Source organism: Hippocampus zosterae, chromosome 1, assembly GCF_025434085.1.
Source record: "Hippocampus zosterae strain Florida chromosome 1, ASM2543408v3, whole genome shotgun sequence".
NCBI classification, from domain to species: domain Eukaryota; kingdom Metazoa; phylum Chordata; class Actinopteri; order Syngnathiformes; family Syngnathidae; genus Hippocampus; species Hippocampus zosterae.
The window spans coordinates 14,699,815-14,720,916 of NC_067451.1; the positions used below are offsets into that span (position 1 = coordinate 14,699,815).

The following is a 21,102-nucleotide window of genomic DNA, read 5'->3' on the forward strand; positions in this document are numbered from 1 at the left end:
GATGGGAAGGATAGGGGCGTTGGGAGTCAAAAGATTTCAAAGGTTGCCATTGACCAGTGGCACTTATAATTTTTTAATGTTCTTGAACAAATCCAGTTAAACTCATTTTACTACAAAACATGGCCACAAGACAATAAACGCCAACCTCAAACTTTTCTGCAATGGTTAAATGTATTATTGTGAAGGCGCGCAGTCGGATGTTCTGTCATTGTTCCTGTTGTGTAGGCACAGGCCCGCTGTGATTTGGTAGCTGCTGCAGTAGGAGGAAGGACTGCGGGTCTAACCCTTCCATCGCTTACTTTCGACTTGGAATTCCTTAGATAGCTCGTTGTAGTAGCGATCTACGATCGTTTGAGTGTTCTCTGGTCGTGTTCTATGATAATCACGTCGGTGATTTATCAACGGACTGATATCAATCGCCATTTTACCCGCACGTTTTCCCTGGCAGAAGCGCTAGCACAACAATGGCTCTGAAAAGAATCCACAAGGTAAGGAAGTGAGCGCAGAGGCCCTGTATTTCGCAGTTATGTTGTGGGTTTCCCCCTACGTTGTTCTATAACTGGCCGTCTTTTTGGGGTTATTACGCTTCGTATAATTTCCTGACATTGTCAAAATCGTCGCGACTGGCCTGTGCGTAGATCACCTCCAGCCAGCCATCGACGACAGTTGGGAGGCTAAAGCAATGCGCCGCTTTCGGTCTCTCCAACGGGCCACCTCGATTTACACGACGACTTTGTTTCCCGTGGGTGGTTATCTTCATTTGGCTTACCTTCCACGCGTTTAATCGCCATATGTTGGGCTGTTGGCACTCCCGTGTGAACGACATTACGTCTGCATTCAACTGCTTTGCTTATCTGAATATGCCCGTGTGGCTAGCTAACGATGATAAACTCAATGTTTCCTCAGATGAAGCTAAGCTAACACATTAACACTCAGGTAAAATTTGATTGGACTCGCTAATAATTGAGCTCGTCGTCCATCGTATCGTTTTTCGAAGTCTCCCACGCGGATACGATGCTTGCTAACTTTATTTCTTATTGCTAATGTGAGTGGCTCAACTCGCTGCTACATTTGACAGTTGTCCCCTTAGCGGCTATGCTAGCTCTCTCAACAACGACCCCTTACGCTCGATTAATTGTTGTCCAAATCGCTAAGTTGGATTTTTTAGTGAATGGATCCACACAGTGTATTATTAAATATGGATAAACGTGTTCCGTTTGCTATCAGGTTCCGGACGTGAGGACGGATGTCATCTAAAGGAGTTTTGTGCTTGTGCTTTTTTCCCATCATATTACTTTGACAATGCGCAACCTTGAAAGGTATTTTACGTGGTTGTGTCAGGAAAAAAAGTTATATCTTGCCATTTTGTTTGTGTTTTGCAACTGACATTTCACCAGACCGCCGGGAAGCTGTAAATGATGTTAGCAGGCCCCACGCGTAGTTCGACTGATGTCGCGTTAGTGACAGCGGGCGAGCCGCAGAACAACGACATACCGTTTCTTAGATCTTATTAGCTGGTCGTTGTCTACTAAGTGTTTATACGGCAACCATAAATCTGATTCTGCACTGATCCTGTTAGAGTTTTCCTCGCTCACATTGACACCAGGTAACATTTGTACGGCTGCACCGGCTCCAAAAAAACAACAACTTGTAGTTGACTTGGATCTCTGTCTGAAACAAATTAGAACATAGAGTAATTGTTGTTACTCAGTCCCTAAATAGTATCCATGCTGCCTTCTTTTGTCGCGTGCACTGCCTGCCATATCTGAACTAGTACTACTATTACATAATGCTGCGATTCATTTAGCAATATTGTAGATTCAGTATGTAGCACATTTGAGTGGACTCTATGCGAGTGTCTGTGGCAGTTCTGCAGAGTCTACCTGGTTGCAGGTGCTTTAGTTTTTTTGTTTGTAAAGCAATTAATTCCAAACCAAACAATAGCAACCACAGCAAAACAAACTAAATAAAAACCAAGATTTGAAATGGGGACGGAGGAAAGAGCTTTTTAAATTACATCCTTTGTCCACCTGAATGCTAACAGCAAAAATACGAAAACAAACCCACACTTATGGCTTTCTTCAATAAAAAAGGAAAGCCATCACTAACGAATGACTTCTTATTTACCCTCTTCCAGATTATACCGTTTTAACACTGCCTTTATTAATTTCTGTTTCAACTGGTATAGGTTTTGTTGGCTTTAACATTCCCATCAAAACCTACTCAGATAATTTTTGCAGAATCAGAATCGCCTTTATTGTCATTGTAAAACATACAACGAAATTTGGGTGCCACTCCTTAGTGCATTTGCGACAAAGGTTGTTCTTATAAATTGATATCGATTATATATTTAATATTATTATTTTTCCCCTCCAAATAAGCACCTGGAGAAAAAAAGAATTTATGTAATATTACTTGAAAATATCCACCCATCCATTTTCCGAACCGCTTAATCCTCACTAGGGTCGTGGGGGGTATTGGAGCCTATCCCAGCCGTCTTCGGGCAGTAGGCGGGGGACACCCTGAACCGGTTGCCAACCAATCGCAGGACACACAGAGATGAACAATCAACCGTGCTCACACTAGGGACAATTTACAGTGGTCCATTTAACCTCCCATGCATTTTTTTGCCGGAGCTGGAATCGAACCCGGTACCTCTGTACTGAGGTCGACGCGCTAACTACTCGACCACCGGGCCGTCTACAAATGTGTATTTGAGATGGTCCAAATGTCTGTTTAAAAAAAGTCAGTGTGTGTGCCCTATAGGTTGGTTTAATTGCATTGACACATTACACAAGCGGACGTAGTTGGCCAGTGGCATGGGAGTAAGTAGAAGTTCCTTTCAATGTCACAGTAAATAGTAATAAACAAGTCTGACAATAAATCAGCCAATCATAAATTTGCTGTACCAATAAAAACAGCATGTATAACAAATGCAATGCACTTAGTCACTTGAGGGAACACTTAAGTCGTTTGTGATGACATTTTGCTCACACCTCTGCTGAAGAGATTGGTAATAGGCTTGCGAAGTGTGGTCTCTCTGAGGTACCGTAGTGCGTGTTTCCAACTTATGTCGTTGCATTCTAATAATTCACAACATTTTACACACTGAAGTGCTTGTAATTGGACGTCAAACTGTAGCTTCTGCATGCAGCACCAAGGGTTGGGTTTTGTGTCCTGATTTTTTTTGTTATTTTTATTTTTTTAATATTAATGTTGAGTGCAATTTCAACTGATATTGATCACGACTATCGCTATATATATATATATATATATATATATATATATATATATATATATATATATATATATCGATATTGAATTCATTCCAAGCCCTAAAAAAAATCTATGCCTGGTTACCAGTAGTTGAATGTGTGTCAAAATTAAGTTGCGTGTAAAATAATGACATCCGTGTAAATTCCTTGTCATTGGCGATGTGTTATGCATTCATTAATTCATTCATACATTAATCCATTTTCAGAACTACTTCATCCTCACTAGGGTCGTGCTGGGTATTGGAGCCTATCCCAGCTGCCTTCGGGCAGTAGGTGGGGGACACCCTGAACCGGTCGCCAGCCAATCGCAGGGCACACAGAAACAAACAGCCATTCGCGCTCACGCTCACACCTAGGGACAATTTGGAGTGTTCAATCAGCCTGCCATGCATGTTTTTGGAATGTGGGAGGAAACCGGAGGACCCGGAGAAAACCCACGCAAGCACGGGGAGAACATATGCAAACGCCACACAGGAAAGCCGGAGCTCCAATCGAACCCGGTACCTCTGCACTGTGAAGTCGACGTGCTAACCACTCGACTACCGGGCTGCCTGTGTTATGCAGTGCTTGTAAAAATGAAAGGTATGTAGAGACAGTAACATGCCAATACACTACTTCTAAGATAGATAAAAATGTTTGGGTCGAGAAACACTCACGGGAAATATGTCACTCCCTTACTAGACTGGCAACTCTTGCAATATGTAATTGGAATATAATGCGAGCAGCATTATATTGCCGTGAACGGCTCTGATTGGTCAATCGCCGGCATGAGGAATTCTTGGCCTGTCGTGCATCAGGTATTTTATCCAACAGTAGGTTGACCGTGAAATAAAAAATAATAAAAAAAATTGTGTATGATGTGTAGGCATCTATGTAATATTCCACTGTCTTCCAGATTAACTGGCTCCTGATTCCTGCTGTGGCCATTAGGGCAATGTTAGCCCAGTAATTTTGTGTTTCCTGTTGTTTAATGTGAGCGAGTAATGTGCAATCGGCCTTGTGATACTCGGACAAACTGGCAGTACTACTTTTCTTCTGCAACATATAAAAACACTTATCACCAGCTCTTCATTTTTTTTCTTCATCCTCTTTTGGTTTTTATTCTTTTTGCGTGCCCTGATCCATAAGTTTGATTCATTTTCAACAAGCCTGCTTGTAGGGGGCTCACCGACGCCCAATGTGTTATTGCAATGTTCATTAGTTAATTTTTTTCTTTTATTCAGACAATGAGGTTCTTATTTTACCTTTGTAGCATTGTGTCATTGATCTAAACAAATTTATGCCGTCTGTCGAAGGTGGGGCCCACCTGCTAGTGCCGCTTACCTGGGATTGAAGGGGAAGCAAGCAGCCACCCATCGTGAGCATGTTGCGAATCAATGATTGGACCGAAACACTGGTGGTGGTCGCTGCAACACGTTAATGACTGCGTGGCAATTTTGTTATATTTTTCGCGCCGCAATGGTCAGTCTGCGCCTGATATTGGGTAACAGCCCGTTGTTACTTGGGCATGTTTCCCAGTAAAAGGGGTCTGGCGCCACCTGTAATTTGTACTGTTCATAATTTTACAAGGCCCAGGTCTTGAAACTTCAATGCATATGATTTTGCTTCGACTTAACTGACTTTTCTGCTATTGTTTTTTTTGGGGTTTGTGTTAGGAGTTGAATGACTTCGCACGGGATCCCCCAGCCCAGTGTTCTGCTGGACCTGTAGGAGATGACAGTACGTTTATCACCTTACTACCATAATCAAGAGTCAAATGTCCACAACAGTTGGATATACAGTACACACTTATAGATTATGAGTCCTAAAGACTTAAAACACGTCTTAGTTCATTGTTATGAACAGTGTTTATTTTTTAAGTATTGACTGAATGTTGTGTTCACAGTCTTGACATTATAACAGCACAGCATGCTGTATTTAAATGCATTTCAACAAAACAAGGTCATAAAGCATCATGTCGAACAATTCATTTTGCAACTCAGCTGATTTTCCTGCTATTGACTGTATGCCACTACCGTTGAATGGATGCTGCCAGCTCAGTCCGTTCATCTCAGAGCAGGAAGACTGTTTTCATCACATGATCAGTTCAAGACATGGCGAATATGTCACTGAATGAATTAAGTGGTACCAATAAAGTAAATGAATCCAAGTCAGTTGCTAGGAAAGCTAAATGCCTCAAGCGCCATGTGTCAAATTCATGAATAGGAATATACACTGCATGTATACAAGTAAACCTTATAAGCGCAGAAACAAACTCGGATGTACGTATCAATTGAAAAAAAACCCCACTTTTAACTAAGAGTAGTGTAACGTTGGCTAGCAGATCATGTTTTGAAAAATGTAAGAATGCTGAAATTTTACATGGAAGTTCTGCCTCAGAGTGTTGGCATCGTGTGGCGAGTGTCTTGTGACACTGCAGGAGAATACTGATGTTAATGCAAAGTCACTTTTATCACCTTCTCCCAGTGTTAGCTTTCTGGCTGATGACTATTCATTATGATGGCAGACCCGAGACAGTTTCATTGGTCCACTATGACATGTTCGGTAATTTCATTGGTCAACCTTTGGGTAAATCTAATAATTGCTTGAAGTTCATAAAAGTTCATAAATAAACCACAAATCCATTAAAAGCCACATGTTTCACAGCATGAGAAAAGCAAAGAGAAAAGCTAAAACGGTTGGTTAACTGTATTGCATGTGTAAAACATCACATTAACACAAGATATTAAAGAAGTCTTAACAACCCCTGGGTTACACACGCACTCCAAGATTATTAGTTCACTACACTTGAACATTGAATGTTAATGCACCAACCCAATTCCAATTAAGTTTGGACGTTGTGTTAAACAGAATATCATGATTTGCAAATCAAACAAACTATTGTTTTTAGCAAATAATCCTTATCTCTAGAATTTTAAGGCTGCAACACGTTCCAAAAAAGTTGGGACCGGGTCAATTCATGCTTACCGCTATGATTAATCAACTTTTCTCTTAACATTCAATAAACGTTTGGGAACTGAGGACACATATTGTTGACACTTTGTAGGTTATAGTCTTTCCCGTTCTTGGCTTGATTTACAGCTTTAGCTGTTCAACAGTTGTCTCCGCTGTCGTATGTCGTTAGGCTTCATAATGTGTCACACAGTTTCAATGGTAGACCGGTCTGGGCTGCAGGCAAGCCAGCCTAGTACCCGCGCTGATGTGTAAGTTATCCGTGCCATTGGCACTAACACAGCCCCATACCATCACAGATCCTGGCTTTTGAACTTTCCGTCCCTAACAGTCCAAATGGTTCTTTTCCTTTTTGGCCAAGAGGACACAACATCCACTAGTTCCAAAAACAATTTGAAATGTGGAGTTTTCAGACCAAGAGCACATTTGCACTTTGTATCAGTCCATCTTAAATGAGCTCAGGCCCCGAGAAGCCTGCGGTGTTTCTGGGTGTTGTTGATAAATGGCTTTTGCTTTGCAAAATAGACTTTTAAGTTGCACTTTCAGATGTAGCGCAGAACTGTATTTAAATAAATTGGCTCTCCGAGGTGTTCCTAGCCCTTGTGGTGATATCCTTTACATATGGATGTTTGTTTTTGATGCAGCATCACCTGAGGGATCAAAGGTCACGGGCATTGAATGTTGGTTTTCAGCTTTGCTGCTTACATGCAGTGATTTCTCCAGATTCTCTGAACCTTTCTATTGTACAAAGTACATTGTTTCAAAAGGCGTTTATTGGCTCTATATGTCGACCAGTTTGACTTTTTTATTGTTGTGTTGACATCTTAATGAAAGGTTAAATATGGTTAAAATAAAATTACCCGCATTGTGCCTTTTTTCTTTGGGTCCTTAATTTGGACAGTAAATAATAATTATAATCGTAATAATAAGCCGACGAGCAGATTTGAGCTGAGCCTACTTGTGCATTGGCAAAAAGGGGCAATAGTTCACAGACTGACAGCCTTTAGGAGAGGCTGAGCGGAAGCTAAGCACCACCACAGCATACCAATGAGCCCGTGCCTAATCGGTTTAATTCAGCAGTTAACACACTGGCTTTAAATTGTGCTCCTTAAGCATGATCACAATATACATACTATTTATTAAATACCATTTCTGTAATGTTTGCGTGCATATGATCACGTATTTGTTGTCTCTCCTGAGCTGTTCATGGCTTGTTGGGGGGGGGGGGCTTCTTTTTTGTATTTGTTCTCATTTGGTCTGTTAAATAGTGATGTATATACCCTCACCCTGTGTAGGTAGGTACAGCAAACGAAATTAGATGTAATATGAAAACTATCTAAAATATACCCGTTTTACCTAGATATGACCAATAATATTTTGTGCCACTTGCAAAATGTTGGTAACCTCTTTTGGTGCCACGAGCAGCTCACCGGTAGACTTCCATCGGCATGTTAAAATAACATGTACAAAGGTTAAAGGGACATGTGAAGGCAAAACCAATTACTAAGCACCACAAGTCAATACATTCTCCAAAGCAATACTTTTTGATGCAAGTTCATCTGAAAAATGCAATGGATCCCCCAACTACTGTTCCCTCCTAATCAGCTCCTCTGCGTTTCAGGTTTTCATTGGCAAGCCACAATAATGGGGCCTGTAAGTATTGAACGCAGAGCTCTCTCTCTGAGTATGTTGACAGGTCCATTAACTTATTGTATGATCCTTAGTTTGTCATCCATGGAGCTTCTCTGTGTATGTTTTAGGCTAAACATTTTTGTGTCCTGCATTAGAATGACAGTCCTTACCAAGGCGGGGTTTTCTTCTTGACCATCCACTTCCCCACAGATTACCCCTTCAAACCACCAAAGGTATGCGAGACAAGAACACCCTGAAAAATGGAAGTGGCAAAAATGTTGCCTCTTATTGACTTCCTTGTGTGCGTGCGTGCGTCTTCTACAGGTTGCATTTACCACAAGAATCTACCATCCAAATATCAACAGCAACGGCAGCATTTGTCTTGACATCCTGCGATCACAGTGGTCTCCAGCTCTCACCATCTCCAAAGGTAAGCGCTTTCAGTCGAGCCTTCGGACTCTCAAAACGCGTTGACACATTGTGCTTGCTGCACAAGAATCTTCGGGAACCACGCAAAGCGGTCTTCTTCGCCCAGCTGCCTTTTCACTGACTGCTAAGACGCACAGGTGGCAGTAATGCACGTTAGAAATCATGGAAAAGCTTTTGGATATCAGGCATGACCTGACACATCCATTTCCACGATTTGTCGGTTGATCCCAACAAAAATATTTTGGGCCCCTGTCAGATCATCTACTGTATGAATGTCAAGAAATGTTTGTAATTGTTCAATTATGTTTTGACTTCCCCCAAAATTCCACATGGCATGCGGGTACAAAAATGCCAAATGAAAGTCATGCATTGGTTTTGAGCATGTTTTCAGATACGTTTGAACATATTTGCCCGTCAAAAATGTTTACTCCACATTGGCAATTTGACTAAATAGCCAATGAACAATGTTTGTTTACTTAACTTTCTAATGTATTTGTACAATATGGGAAAATTTGTCATTCATATTTGTATGTTTCAATGTACTTGCAAATACGTTTGCCAGTCAAAAATGTTTTCTCCACAATTGGCAGTTCCACCCGTCCATACGCACTCTGTCATCATTCATAGTTAACTCTTTTATTTATTGTTCCTTTTACTTATAGGAGGTTAACACCCAAAGTAATTTTCATATTTTGAATTGCATGTGTAAGATGAGTTGCCCCACAATATGTATTACTTTACACAAATATGTAAACTAAATCTGTCTGCACAACATGGAAAATGTCCAGATTTTTTTTCTAAACTGGTCATTTGAATGCTGTTTGAACCTCTTCATGTTCTTGGCAGTTCTCTTGTCCATCTGCTCTCTTCTGTGCGACCCAAACCCGGATGACCCCTTAGTACCCGAGATCGCCCGTATCTACAAGACGGACAGGGAAAAGTATGTTTCCTCTGTCTTCATTTTGGTTCAGTTCGGTTCAGTGTGAAGTACGCAAGAAAATCATACAGTGGCTTGTGGAAGTATTTGGCCCTCTTTGGATTTTCTGACCTTTTGCCATATTTCAGACTTCAAACATAAGGATATGAATTTGGATTTTTGTTGTTGTTGTGATGAATCAACAAAAAGTGGGAGGAAATTCAAATTATATTTTAAACTTTTTTTTTTAATAAAAAAAAAAGTGGGGCGGGCAAAAGTTCAAAAGGGGCTATTATTTTAGCACAGCACTATAATTTATGTGCCCTTAAGAGTGTCTGTGATTATGTCTACTTTCAAACTGTCAGTTACAGCTTACATGTTACAAAATAAAATGTTGCTCTTTATCAGGTTGGTTTTGAATAATCAACGCATATAATGACATTATTGCTTAATTTTTCTCTTAATTTTAATTGGACTTCCTTTCCAAAAAAATTTGAATTGGGACAGATGCCACAACACAGACGATTAAAAAAAGCATTTAAAAAATAAAAGTGTTCCCAAGTTATTGACGTCTATGTATGCTTTGCAAACCAAGCTTTATTTTGAAGTTGGACTTAATTGGAAGCTGAAAAGATAAAATCAATTTCTGCAACGATACCGCCATTATTATTTTACTTTGTTAACTATTTTGTAAAGCGCTTTGTTACAGCTGCCTCTGTTGTGAAAGCGCTATATAAATCAGCATGTATTGTAATGTATTGTATTATTTTTGTCGCAATTTTGAGAGACAGAAATCACGGGGTATGATTGAATAACAGAAATTCTCATGATTTGTCCATCTGTCTGTTTCAGGTACAACAAAATAGCCCGGGAATGGACAACAAAGTATGCAATGTAGTGTTGGTGAGGCAGAATTGTGGCCAACCAGTTCTATGGCAAAATTTTGGGAAGCTATGAGATATAAAGAGAAAACAAACACAAAAAACACTTACAAACAAATGAAAAGTTTAAAATAAGATCTTGTTGGTTTCCATTGGAGTGCTTTCATTGAGCCACGCCTCCCCATCACCAGAGTACCTCTGCCCCATATGTGTTGATTCTCCTCCCCCGTATGTCTCCATCTCTTTTTGTCTTGCCTCTCCAACCACCTGACACGCCCTCCCTCCCGTGAACGAACAGCCAACTTGTAATGGTAATAAGCGCCTCTTCCTTTGTGCCCCCGCCCTTTTATTCCTCACATCTGACTGCGTTTTAGTTGGTTTCCTTGCGGGTTTGGTTGTCGCCGTCTAAACCCCCACCCACCCACCACAATTTAAAGCATTCCTTTGAGCATCTAATCTTTGAAGGGACCCGTTTCTTTTTATCCATTTTTGGGGGGGGGGTGGAGGGGCACACAAAATTGGGGGACTTTTTTTTTACACTTTGCATCCAATATTTTAGTTTTTTCTTTTTTGATTCCCATCTGTGGAGAAAGCAGATTGACTGAGTCGAACGGCACTCTGTATTAAATACAATGATGTAACACCCATGTTATATACAACCACATTCACATGGACAACTGTATCGGTATTTAAGCATTTTTTTTCTCTCCAACCTGTGTTTTTACCCGCCCCACCCATCCCTCTCCCCATGTCTCTTTAGGTTGCTTGTTTTCTTTTTGCCATTTGCTTTTTGTTAAATTTAGAGGTTATCATCATAAATGGCTCTGGGACTGGCTTGGGCTCTTGAGTGCGAGGAGAACCCACTCTTCTTGCACAAAACCTCTGTATATTGAATTACTCTGAGAGGCTCGTTGAGCTTTGTGTGTTGATTAAACTGTGTAATAAAAACCTGTGACTCTTGTCTTGTCTCATTCTAACACCTTTTTGGGAGGACATCGGAGAAAAGACATGGTTATTTAATAGCTTTAGATCCCTTTTTAAGCTTCCAACTTAAGTACATTGAGTCAAGTTCTGTGAGTTTCATTCATTCATATTTATATATTACAGTAATCCCTCGTTTATCACGGTTAATGGGGACCAAAACCACCCACGATAAGCGAAAATCCGCAAATTAGCGACCAATTAACATACAGGTAAAATATATACCTATATAAGTCCGCAAAGAGTCCGTGTGAAGCTGCAAAACAACAGCGAGTCACATAGAGCAACATATACAGCACCGTACTCCATGTATATGAAAAAATATTTTTTTATGAATATGTTGGAAAGTCCACTCTGTGAAAAGATTTTTTAAAAAGTTTTTCACACATTTATGGAAGAGTCACCCTACTGAAGTATTTTCAGAAAACAAAAAACGGGACCAAATACTGATTAATATAATTTCATTTCAGCGCAGAATCAAATGATCTTAAGGATGTAGCTGATTTTAGCCGAAGGTGGCTAGCATCATTAGATGTTTTTAGGCAAACGGCCCCCCTTTGATGTTTTGTTAAAATATGACTTGGACCATTTTTAATGAGGATATATGTTTAACTTTTTTTCATGTGCACGTAAGTTGTTCAAAATGATGTGTGGTTCATAATTTGGGGACAATTGAATGTCACCTTAAATTTTTAATTTGTGTGAGGAATATCAAGTAAAAGCTAGTAAAATGACACCAGAGATGGCGCGGTGGGAATGCTGAGACACAACAGTTGCTTTTACTGCGTTGATTGCCACTGTACATTTTTATATTCAGATTTGAGAGTTTTAGTTTTCAGGGTTCGGAACACAACACTGGGATTTGAATCTCGTCATGTAGTAGTTTAGCTCCGCCTATGCAGTCCATACAGAGTGTCTTGAATAAATTGGTTGGTAGATTGATTTTATGCGTTGATAGGAAATGTTCGTATGTAGCACACCTAAAATGACTATGCAGTGTACTTTACGCTGCACTAGTACTGTACAGTATATACTTACCGCTCGGTTGCGTGAGCAGTTTTTGTTCTGTCGCCCCCAGATGTTGCCTCGCGAAATTACAAGATTATTTTAGTTGTAGAGAAGTAGACACTTCGTTAATTGGAATTGTTTCATGAAGGATTGCTTCATAGGAGTTGCGGACAAGTTACCATTAACAGATTACCAATGGAAACAGTTTAGGCATGTATTAAATGTCCTTGATATTCATTTTAAAATCCATGTTTTCCTCTCTCGTAAAACAATTGAGCGCACGAGAACAACTGAACATTTTCTCCCCACCACTCCTGCTACTTTTGGCATAGTAGCGCACTTCTTTCTGATCTACATCGGTCATTTAGGTCAACTTTGAATCATCGAATCATCGATTAACTTTCTGTAATCCGTTTTCTGCAATCTAGAGAAAAAAAAGTGTTAATACTTTTTCACACCGCTTTTATTTATAATAAAAAAGTTTTAATATATCGTATGAATTTAATTCCACTTCATGGTTGTGTTGATGTGTGGCAAAAGGTTCAAGGTGATAGTTCCGTAAGGCACTCCCTGTGTGTAAATGCCCACGAGTGCAGTTTTACCCAATAAGTAGGAGTGTGCATTTCTTCAATGAAAGGCGATTTGATACGTATCTTGATATATGGGATTTAATACAATTCGAGGGTGGCATTTCAAGTAGAAAATTCAAGTCGGTTCGAGCGAGTGGGATTATGATTTCATTTCACACCATATGGCTCGATTTGAATGATTGTGATGCAATGAATTTCTTGTTGAAAGTAGGCAATGATTTTAGTAATTTTTCAATACGGTTAATGTGACATTTCCTTCAAAGAGATTTATCGAACATTAAGTGTATTGAGAACTTTTGCCATTTTTATTCGTCGCCGATATGTAATAAGTCTCTTACACCCAAACTATTGAAGGGAATTACATTCAAAGAAACGACAAATCAAGAACATCAAACAGATTTCTCACTTTTTGTTCAGGCTATATTGAGACAGCTTCATTCGGCGAGTGTTGATGCACTCACATATTTTTAAGTCAAAACCGAGTTTACGATTCAAATCAGTGTTCGTTACACTGCATTCACATTTTAAGTCAAACCCGATTTTATGATTCACATCGGTGTTCGTTACACCCCGACCAACTTGCAACAGTTCTCATACTAGTGTGTTTTAAATAAATGTTCTTTGCTCCGTCCATGATACTCAAACGTTGATTTTCACCAAAGATCGTAGCCATCAAGCGAGTTCACTTCCTTTAATTCTCAATGTCAATGAAAGAGGCATCTGCTTGTTTGCAAAACCTTTCTAGTTGTTGGTACGGTATCTGAACCAATCGAGAAGATGCCGAAGATAGCCACGTGCAAATCTCTTCATCAAGTTAATTTAACCCTGATATTTGGAGACCTTTGGAGATGAAAAAAAAACCCTAAAACGAAACCGGAAGTAGTCCAGAGTAATTATTTAAAGCCTCTTGTGCCTTCTTTGTTATGACGTCTGTGTTGTGGGGTGACGTGCTATAGGCGAGACCAACGCTTGCGAAAAGAGGACGGCAGCCGCGATTGACCTTGCCGCTGACGCCAAGTAAAGAAGCGTCCAGAGAAAAACATGGCCACTCCCGGGCTACCCGCCATTCCACAATTGTCAACCAGCTCGGGAATGAGTTTGTCAAAAGGTAAAGTGTTCAACTATAGCTTCGTAGCAAGTTGCGACTGGTTTCGTTGTAACTTAAATAACAAAACTTAGCTTGGCCCCTTGACACTTGGTCATTTTATCACAGTTTAAGTGACAGTTTGTTTGGATATATACAACCGGAAGTCACGTCAGCCCCTAAAATGAATGACAACTCGTTCGTGCAAAGTGCTGCAGGGACACCTAGTGCTTTTATTAGGGGCTAATTGCTAGCCTAAATTAAGGCCAAAGAGCCAAATATAGTTTACAGCCAGTGGTGAGTTTGAAGGTGATCCAACTTTCTCTCCATGTAATGGCCTTGTGGCTCCCGAGACACGGGACCTGTTAAGCTTGTTCGTCTTGTGACTTTTGAGACATCTGCTCCAACACACTCCTCGGGAAAAAAAAAAAAAAAAACTCCACACGTTCCTCCTTATATGTCGAAAGTACCTTGCATACAATGGCGAGAGCATATTTGTCATTCTCGAAATCTTTAAGTGTTTGTTTCAAAATTATGCCTTTCACAAGTGGAATAAGGAATAGGTCCTTATTCCATTTGGGAAAGGCATCATTTGCTCCCATTTACAGTACGGTACAATATATGCTGATTTACTATACTGACACAATATATATTCAATATTTGTGTTATAACCTGTGATTGGTTGGCAACCAGTTCAGGGTGTACCCCGCCTACTGCCTGGAGACAGCTGGGATAGGCTCCAGCACGCCCTGCAAGCTTAATGAGGATAAGCGGATCAGAAAATGGATGGATATGTGTTATAATTGCATCAAGTTTAAAAGGTGCATCTACCTGTGTCACACAGATGTGAAAGTAATAGGAAAATTCTGCACCTCTTGGGCTTGGATGGTACTCCAATGTTAGCCAGGATGCAGACAAGTTATGTGGGTGGGTTGCCATTTCTACATTTTGTCCGGAGCAGGACTTTAACAGTGACTCACCCATTTAAAAAATTCCAAATCCATACGGATATACTACTTTACGCCACGTAACACATGAAACCCACAGAACACATGAAACCTGCATTAGCCAACCATCAAATTTCATTACTTCAAAATTGTGTCACCTGAGCCTTTGGGTACAAATCCAGCCCTAGCATACACAAGAAAAGCCCAAACACTACTTTTTAGTGTAGTTTTCCCGTTTTTGTGTTTCTGCAGAGCATTTCCTGGTCGCAGTGCCTGTTGCGGTTGTTGCAGCCACAGGAGGCTTCCTGGTGAGCCGTTACCTGAGTGGGCGGAGTTGCAAAAAGGGCCCGGTGAACACGTGTATCAACAAAGACAGTCCCAAAGTGGTTCACAGCTTTGACATGGAGGACATTGGCACCAAGGCTGTGTACTGCCGCTGTTGGAAGTCAAAGAAGGTCAGATTTCAAGCCAGTCTTACTTATTGCCAAAGACTAACATCAGTCTCTGTAACAAATGTGTTTTCAGCGCCCTCTTCTACGAGTTTTGAACATAGTCTTGAATTTCAACATGAGATTCTCAGTAGAAATAATCAGTTTCATGGTCAAACATCAGCTATAAAACATTGACTAATAGCCGTGCGTGCTTCCCATGTCGCGGTGAGCCGTGAATGACTCTGGGGGGTGGCCTGGGGACTTTGTGGACATGACCATCACCGGAGCATTTTTGGGAACTTCTTTAGCTCTTCTTCTTGCTTGTAATATCACGGCATCTCATCCAGTGGACCTCGGTACTGCCTGGCATGTTGTGGCAGAAGCTTGTACTACACTGAAGGGGTGCACTCTAAATTGAGGTTTTATTGTGTTGTCTTAAACTTTGAAAAATACAAATAGTGTGCATCTTTGCACTGCGTGATGCCGTATCTTCACGCTGCTCAAAATAGTTGATTGTGTGCAGTTTGTAACATGAGGTTGTCAGATGTTGGAACTGTAGTGAAGCCCGTGTGGGACCACCTGTAACTGTCACACAAGCACTAAAATGAGCTAACCACTTAGTATTGTATTGTCCCAGACAATTTAAATGGTTGTCTTAACTTACAAACCCCAGATTGTTGATTCAGGATATGAAAATAAGGAGCTGACGTATGAGGTGTTGTTCTTCTGTTGCAGTTCCCTTATTGCGATGGTGCCCATAGCAAACATAATGAGGAAACTGGCGACAATGTGGGCCCTCTCATCATCAAGAAGAGGGACGTTTGAGCCAACCAATCCCAATTTTGGTGCTCCCTTCTTCATGCCTCCCCTGTTTGTCTGTATGGCGTAATGGCGTTGCAAGCACTGTTCACAGTATCATGTTGTCACAAAAAAACACAAAATAGAATCTGCTACCACAATAACTGAGGTGAAAGTATTTCTGGTACTATGAAATTAATCATTTGCAGAGAGATGTTGAATGGTCAGAGGTGTGGTGGTGTTATGGTTTGTTTCTGAAGTCATATAAGGAAACACAAGGCCTTAAATAAATTCTGTTTCAAGATACACTACAAAGATGAATGTTACATATTTTATTTTATGTGCTAAGTGCTTGACATTTGTCTGACTTAAATGATCCTCCATGGTTCTGAAAAAATGCTGATCAACTATAATCACTCACTGTGGCAACACTTTTATGTGCTCAAAGCTAGACTCAACTTCCCCAATGCTTCTTTTTCTTGAGTTTTTCTACTGTCCAATTCCAGATTGTATTGTCTCCTCTTCTGTATCATGTGAATAAAGTTTGCTTTTGGTGGGACTTTGATGAGCGCACCTTGCCTTTTTTTGTTTCTTTGTTTTTTTTTTAAATTTAGGAAGTCCTTGCTATCAAAATACCAAAGGTATAGAACCACTGCATTTAAACACTGACCCACGCCAGCCTGGTGGCAGAAGTGTGTGTGCGTGTGCGCGTGCTTGATGAAAGGCTGCGTTCTGCAGTGTCCACCTCTAGCACCAGTGGCCATTTTAAGACGCGTCATTATGTGTGGTCACCACTAGAAGACGCTGTGTTTACACGAGCAGTCGTGTCCAGAGCGTGTTCACGAGTGTTGGCGGGGGCTCCCACTGCCGCTATAGTGACACGCGCGCACGCACACACGCACGCGCGCGTGCACAGGCTTATGTGGCTGCGTGCCAGATGCAAGCAGGACTCTCGTAAGAGGTGGAGTGGACTCCCGCGTCTCGTGAGGAGTCACCTGCGCAAGCGGCTCTGGTCTGCGGCCATGTTTATTGTCTGTTCCACGGGCAAACTGACCGGGAACATATGTTGCCCCAACGTTTAGTTTTTAACGAGTTGTTTTGGGTGTGTTGGCCCCTCACAAAGGAAAGTACGATTCGGAAATAAGATCAAAAACAAAACAAGTAATTCTATCTAGATGTAAATGTAATAGAACGCAAAAGCCCTCAGCTGCATCTGTGTTGACACGACCAAAGCAGACTAATCTATCTCCGAATACGTAATACCAATAATTATAATAAAAATATAATTATACAAATTGTTATTTGTATGCAGCTTGCACTTGCGTTTACACATAGATCCAATCTAATACCTTAAGTGTTAATAAAACATACACCACCCAATGTACGCACGTATACAAAGTACATTATAACAGGTCAACTGAGGACCCAAAATGAATTGAAATTAAATCCGTTGTTGCCAAATCCATTGTTCAAAACAGATACCTCCTCTCGCTCCCATCAATGTTTACGTCATCTATCACAGTCGTGTTTTCCTTCTGTTAATGAGGCAGGGCACACATGTCATAAATCACGCATTTTACTCAAGAAAAATACCCCGGCGCACTGGCAACCAAAAATGGCAACTATGTTAGGTGAAATGTCACTAGGTGTTGTGCCTGTCACTATACACCGCTGGCATAGACAGATGAACAAAGTAAATAAATACCATGAAAGGGAGGGGGCGGTGTCCGAGCTTAACATGATAGGGTACTTAACTAAATGCAAAGTGATGCAAACTTTGTGTGAACATTTGTTGGGGTTATTTGTTGAAATGGTAACCTGCAAAACATTTTATTTTTTAAAAATAGCTGTCACATAATAAGTAACAACCCGGGTGACAACAGACGGGCCGGTGGGGGTGTTTCATGCCTGCTTTTCTTCACGTCTGTGTGTTAAAGTGCCGACTTCCATCCGCATGTTGAAACGTTTGCGTGCATTTCCGTGGCTCGTCGTGACCACGACGACCACCACGCCACGGCGGTGTCGGACCGCCGCCGTCGAGTCCACTTCGCATTTTGAGCGACGCCCCCAAATTCCGTGCCGAGTGTTTGCAGACCCTCCGGGACGGAGAGGTGGAGGAGGAATCGGCAGCTCGGCCGTCTGTGTACGCTACGACCAGCACCAACGCCATTAGTTCATGACTTCATCGAAGCTTTTTTATTTTGACAGCGGCTTTCGAACGAGCGTTTTAGAAGGTAAGACGAGACGTTTCCACGCTACTTCCTGGTTGGTTGCCGCTGCTTTGTGCTGTCGCCTTCCGTGCGTGTCGCAGCGACCACTCGGACTGTGGTCAGCGCGCCGTGGCGTCGGCCGAACGTCGTCGTTTTAGGTAACCTCAACTCGGCCCGAAAACACCGACAAGCCTCGCCAATCCACGCGAAAAACACTCCTCCGGGCTCTCGGGTGACTGCTACGTGTATCCATCGCTTGATTAACACCGAATTTGTCCATAAACGTGTCCACGGAATATAGCCTGCTTGTTTTTTTTCCCTCTCTATCCACTGCCACCGCATCGTTGCGCACCTCGCCGCTGCTCGTCGTCGACAGCAGACAAAAGACAGCCTTGTTTTTGGACGCTTCTGTGTGTAGTGTTACCCCGGAAAGCCACATAAGCATGGCTGGCACACATAAGAGCAGTCGTCAAAATGTATTTGAAAAGCGCGCTCCACATTTGACCTGCGCATATGCGCATATCTTTGCATATTGTTGTCGCTCTGTTATTGATTGCATTGATATACCGTGAAATTCTTAAAGGGATACTAACCTCCTGTATGCGGAAATCAGCTGCACATGCGCTCGTGCTCACAGGAGCCGGTTAGCTTCTTTTAGGAAGCTTTATTTTCAAACAATTGACATTATTATGATGATGACGTTATTGTTATGCATTTGTCACATTCTAAGCACCGCTTGAGCTATGTTAGCCTGCTGTGTTTACTCTGCTTTTTTTTTCCCCTCTCCCCCGACATTTCTATTCTTAACCCTCCTCCCTTCGCTCTGTTCATGTGTTGCTCCCCAGGACTCCACGGCTGCTGCAGAGAATGGGAATAAGGACACAGGCCAAGGCTTGCCATTTTGGCTGAAGGAACAGGACAGTTGTCAACTCTGCGCGCCGGCGTCTATCCCTCTCTCCCTCACCTCACCTCCCCTCTCCTCACCCCCCCCACCCCCTCCGGCGCACACACAAGGACACAAACCGACGCCCACATTCACGGCTATGTCCACAGCGGTAGACATTGCTGGCCCTTCCTCGCCAGATCAAGCCAACAGCAGTGCTAAAATCCCCAACGAGCCTCTGAGACCCAGCCTCAAGCGCTCCAGCCACCCTTACGGCCTGTCCCATTACATCGCCAGCCCTTCCCAAGGCATGGACGTCAAAGGCCTGATCCAACCCTCCCCGGCCCAGCAGCAGGCAACCCCACCCGGCCCCACTAAACCTCGCCGGGCCCCCTCCTGGCCCGACATGTGGGAGTCGCCCAGCGGGCTACACCTGGCCCATGCCGCAGAGCTGCTGATGCGCGCCGGGCTGCTGGCACTGACCCCCACCGCCACGGAGCAGGCCAGCTCGGGTGCGCAGAGCAGCCAGCCGGCTAAAAGGGACGCGGCGGAGGTGAAGGGAGGCAAGGGGGATGGCGAGGGAGGAGGATCCGGGCCTGATGAGGAGGAAGAGGACTCTCCCGGATGCCGGACAGACATCCAGCCCTACCTGGGTGCCTGGTTCCCTTTCAGCCCCACTCTCTTGCCTCTCGCTGGGTTCCAGATGGGGGGAGGCCACTGGAGGAGCACGGCAATGGGGGCCGAGGGCATTGAGGGCCTGGTGGCCGAGGGTCACTCTCCCGGCTCTCTGGGCGGCGGCGGCGGCGGCGGCGGCGGCAGCAGGAGGAAGAGGAAGCGGTGCGGAGAGTGCGTCCCGTGTCGGCGTCAGACGAACTGCGAACAGTGCAGCAGCTGCCGCAATCGTAAGAGGGGACACCAGATCTGTAAATACAGGAAGTGCGAGGAGCTGAAGAGGAAGCCGGGAGGTCCTGGGTTTGAGGGCAGAGTGTCCGCATTTGACCTCAGAGGTTCCGACTTTTCTTTGGGCCTGGCGCAGGAGAGAAGCAGCGGAGCCTTGGATGGATAGTAACGTTTGTTGCATTTGTCACAGGATCCTGCTTGGATGATTGTTGAGGAGCTGAAGTGCAAAACAAGCATACGCACACACACACACACACACACACGCACACACACACAAACAGTAGACACACACTGGACACCATGGTGGTTCAAAGACGTGGACATGATGTTTAGTGCAGAGCTGCACCTCTTCAAGAATGTTCTCACTCGTTCCCATCCTTTCTTTTGACAATCAGTGACTTGGAGAGGAGAGGAGAGAGAGAGAGAGAGAGAGAGTGATAGAGAGAGAGTGAAAAGACACCAATGTGTCACTGTATCGCCGATGACAAAAAAAAAGCTGTAAATAGACTGTAAATATCGGGGGGGGGAAAAACATTATGTCTTTTTTACATCCCTTCCCAGTTTGGATGTATTGTGTTGCAGCCGTTTAAAAAGAATGACGAAGGAAAAAAAAGAGCCAAATGTTTTGTTTCCAACAGGGACTCTCAATTCTGTTGTTACCGCATCATCAGTAAAGCGAGTCGTCTAAATTATTTCATGTGCAACTTGTACTGTATAGATCTGTTTGCCCTTTTGAAATAAAAGAAATTGGCCATGCGCGGTTGTCTACACGCTTGTACTCATATTTAATTGGGGGTATGTGTTCATTGGCCACCGTGCTTCCGCTGATACATGTGCACGCATGTGTGTGTGTGTGTGTGTGGATTATGAGTCACCTAATGGCGTGGCAGAGAGCCTTATCACCACCCCACAGACACACACACTCACACCTCCACGCTGCTTGACGAGCACACCTAAGCTGACACACATCACAAACAATCTCCATTCACAACCACGCACACACTGTGACGCAATGTGTTTTTTATTCACAACTCCACATAAGAAAGATCTCGGAGCGAGCTGGGCCGTGTGGGTTTTTCGCTTGTTGCCGTAACGATGGCTGATGTGATAAGACCTTCTTCCTCAGCGCCACACTCCAGGGGACCTCAGGGAAGACGTAACCATGGCAACGGTCGGCCTGAGGTG

General features: G+C 42.8%; 3 protein-coding genes and 1 long non-coding RNA gene across 4 annotated transcripts; all 4 read left to right on the top strand.

Moving 5' to 3' along the window:
* The first annotated feature begins 205 nt into the window (after positions 1 to 205).
* Positions 206 to 11,046, top strand: LOC127604572 (ubiquitin-conjugating enzyme E2 D2). The gene is made up of 7 exons (XM_052071733.1): positions 206 to 488; positions 4,931 to 4,994; positions 7,849 to 7,880; positions 8,015 to 8,092; positions 8,184 to 8,289; positions 9,135 to 9,228; positions 10,057 to 11,046. The coding sequence occupies exons 1-7, from the start codon at positions 465 to 467 to the stop codon at positions 10,100 to 10,102; spliced, it is 444 nt and encodes a 147-aa protein (XP_051927693.1). The 5' UTR covers positions 206 to 464; the 3' UTR covers positions 10,103 to 11,046.
* LOC127604605 (uncharacterized) lies at positions 495 to 3,312 on the top strand. The gene is made up of 2 exons (XR_007963371.1): positions 495 to 1,606; positions 1,655 to 3,312. It is a non-coding gene; the product is annotated as an uncharacterized LOC127604605 (long non-coding RNA).
* A 2,554-nt stretch (positions 11,047 to 13,600) lies between the features above and the next one.
* On the top strand, positions 13,601 to 16,489 carry zgc:110843 (uncharacterized protein LOC541492 homolog). The gene is made up of 3 exons (XM_052071746.1): positions 13,601 to 13,772; positions 14,948 to 15,150; positions 15,862 to 16,489. Exons 1-3 carry the CDS (start codon positions 13,706 to 13,708, stop codon positions 15,949 to 15,951), a joined length of 360 nt encoding a protein of 119 aa, XP_051927706.1. The 5' UTR covers positions 13,601 to 13,705; the 3' UTR covers positions 15,952 to 16,489.
* Positions 16,490 to 17,788: 1,299 nt separating this feature from the next.
* Positions 17,789 to 20,673, top strand: LOC127604530 (CXXC-type zinc finger protein 5-like). The gene is made up of 2 exons (XM_052071655.1): positions 17,789 to 18,158; positions 18,980 to 20,673. Exon 2 carries the CDS (start codon positions 19,178 to 19,180, stop codon positions 20,081 to 20,083), a length of 906 nt encoding a protein of 301 aa, XP_051927615.1. The 5' UTR covers positions 17,789 to 18,158; positions 18,980 to 19,177; the 3' UTR covers positions 20,084 to 20,673.
* The last annotated feature ends 429 nt before the right edge of the window (positions 20,674 to 21,102 follow it).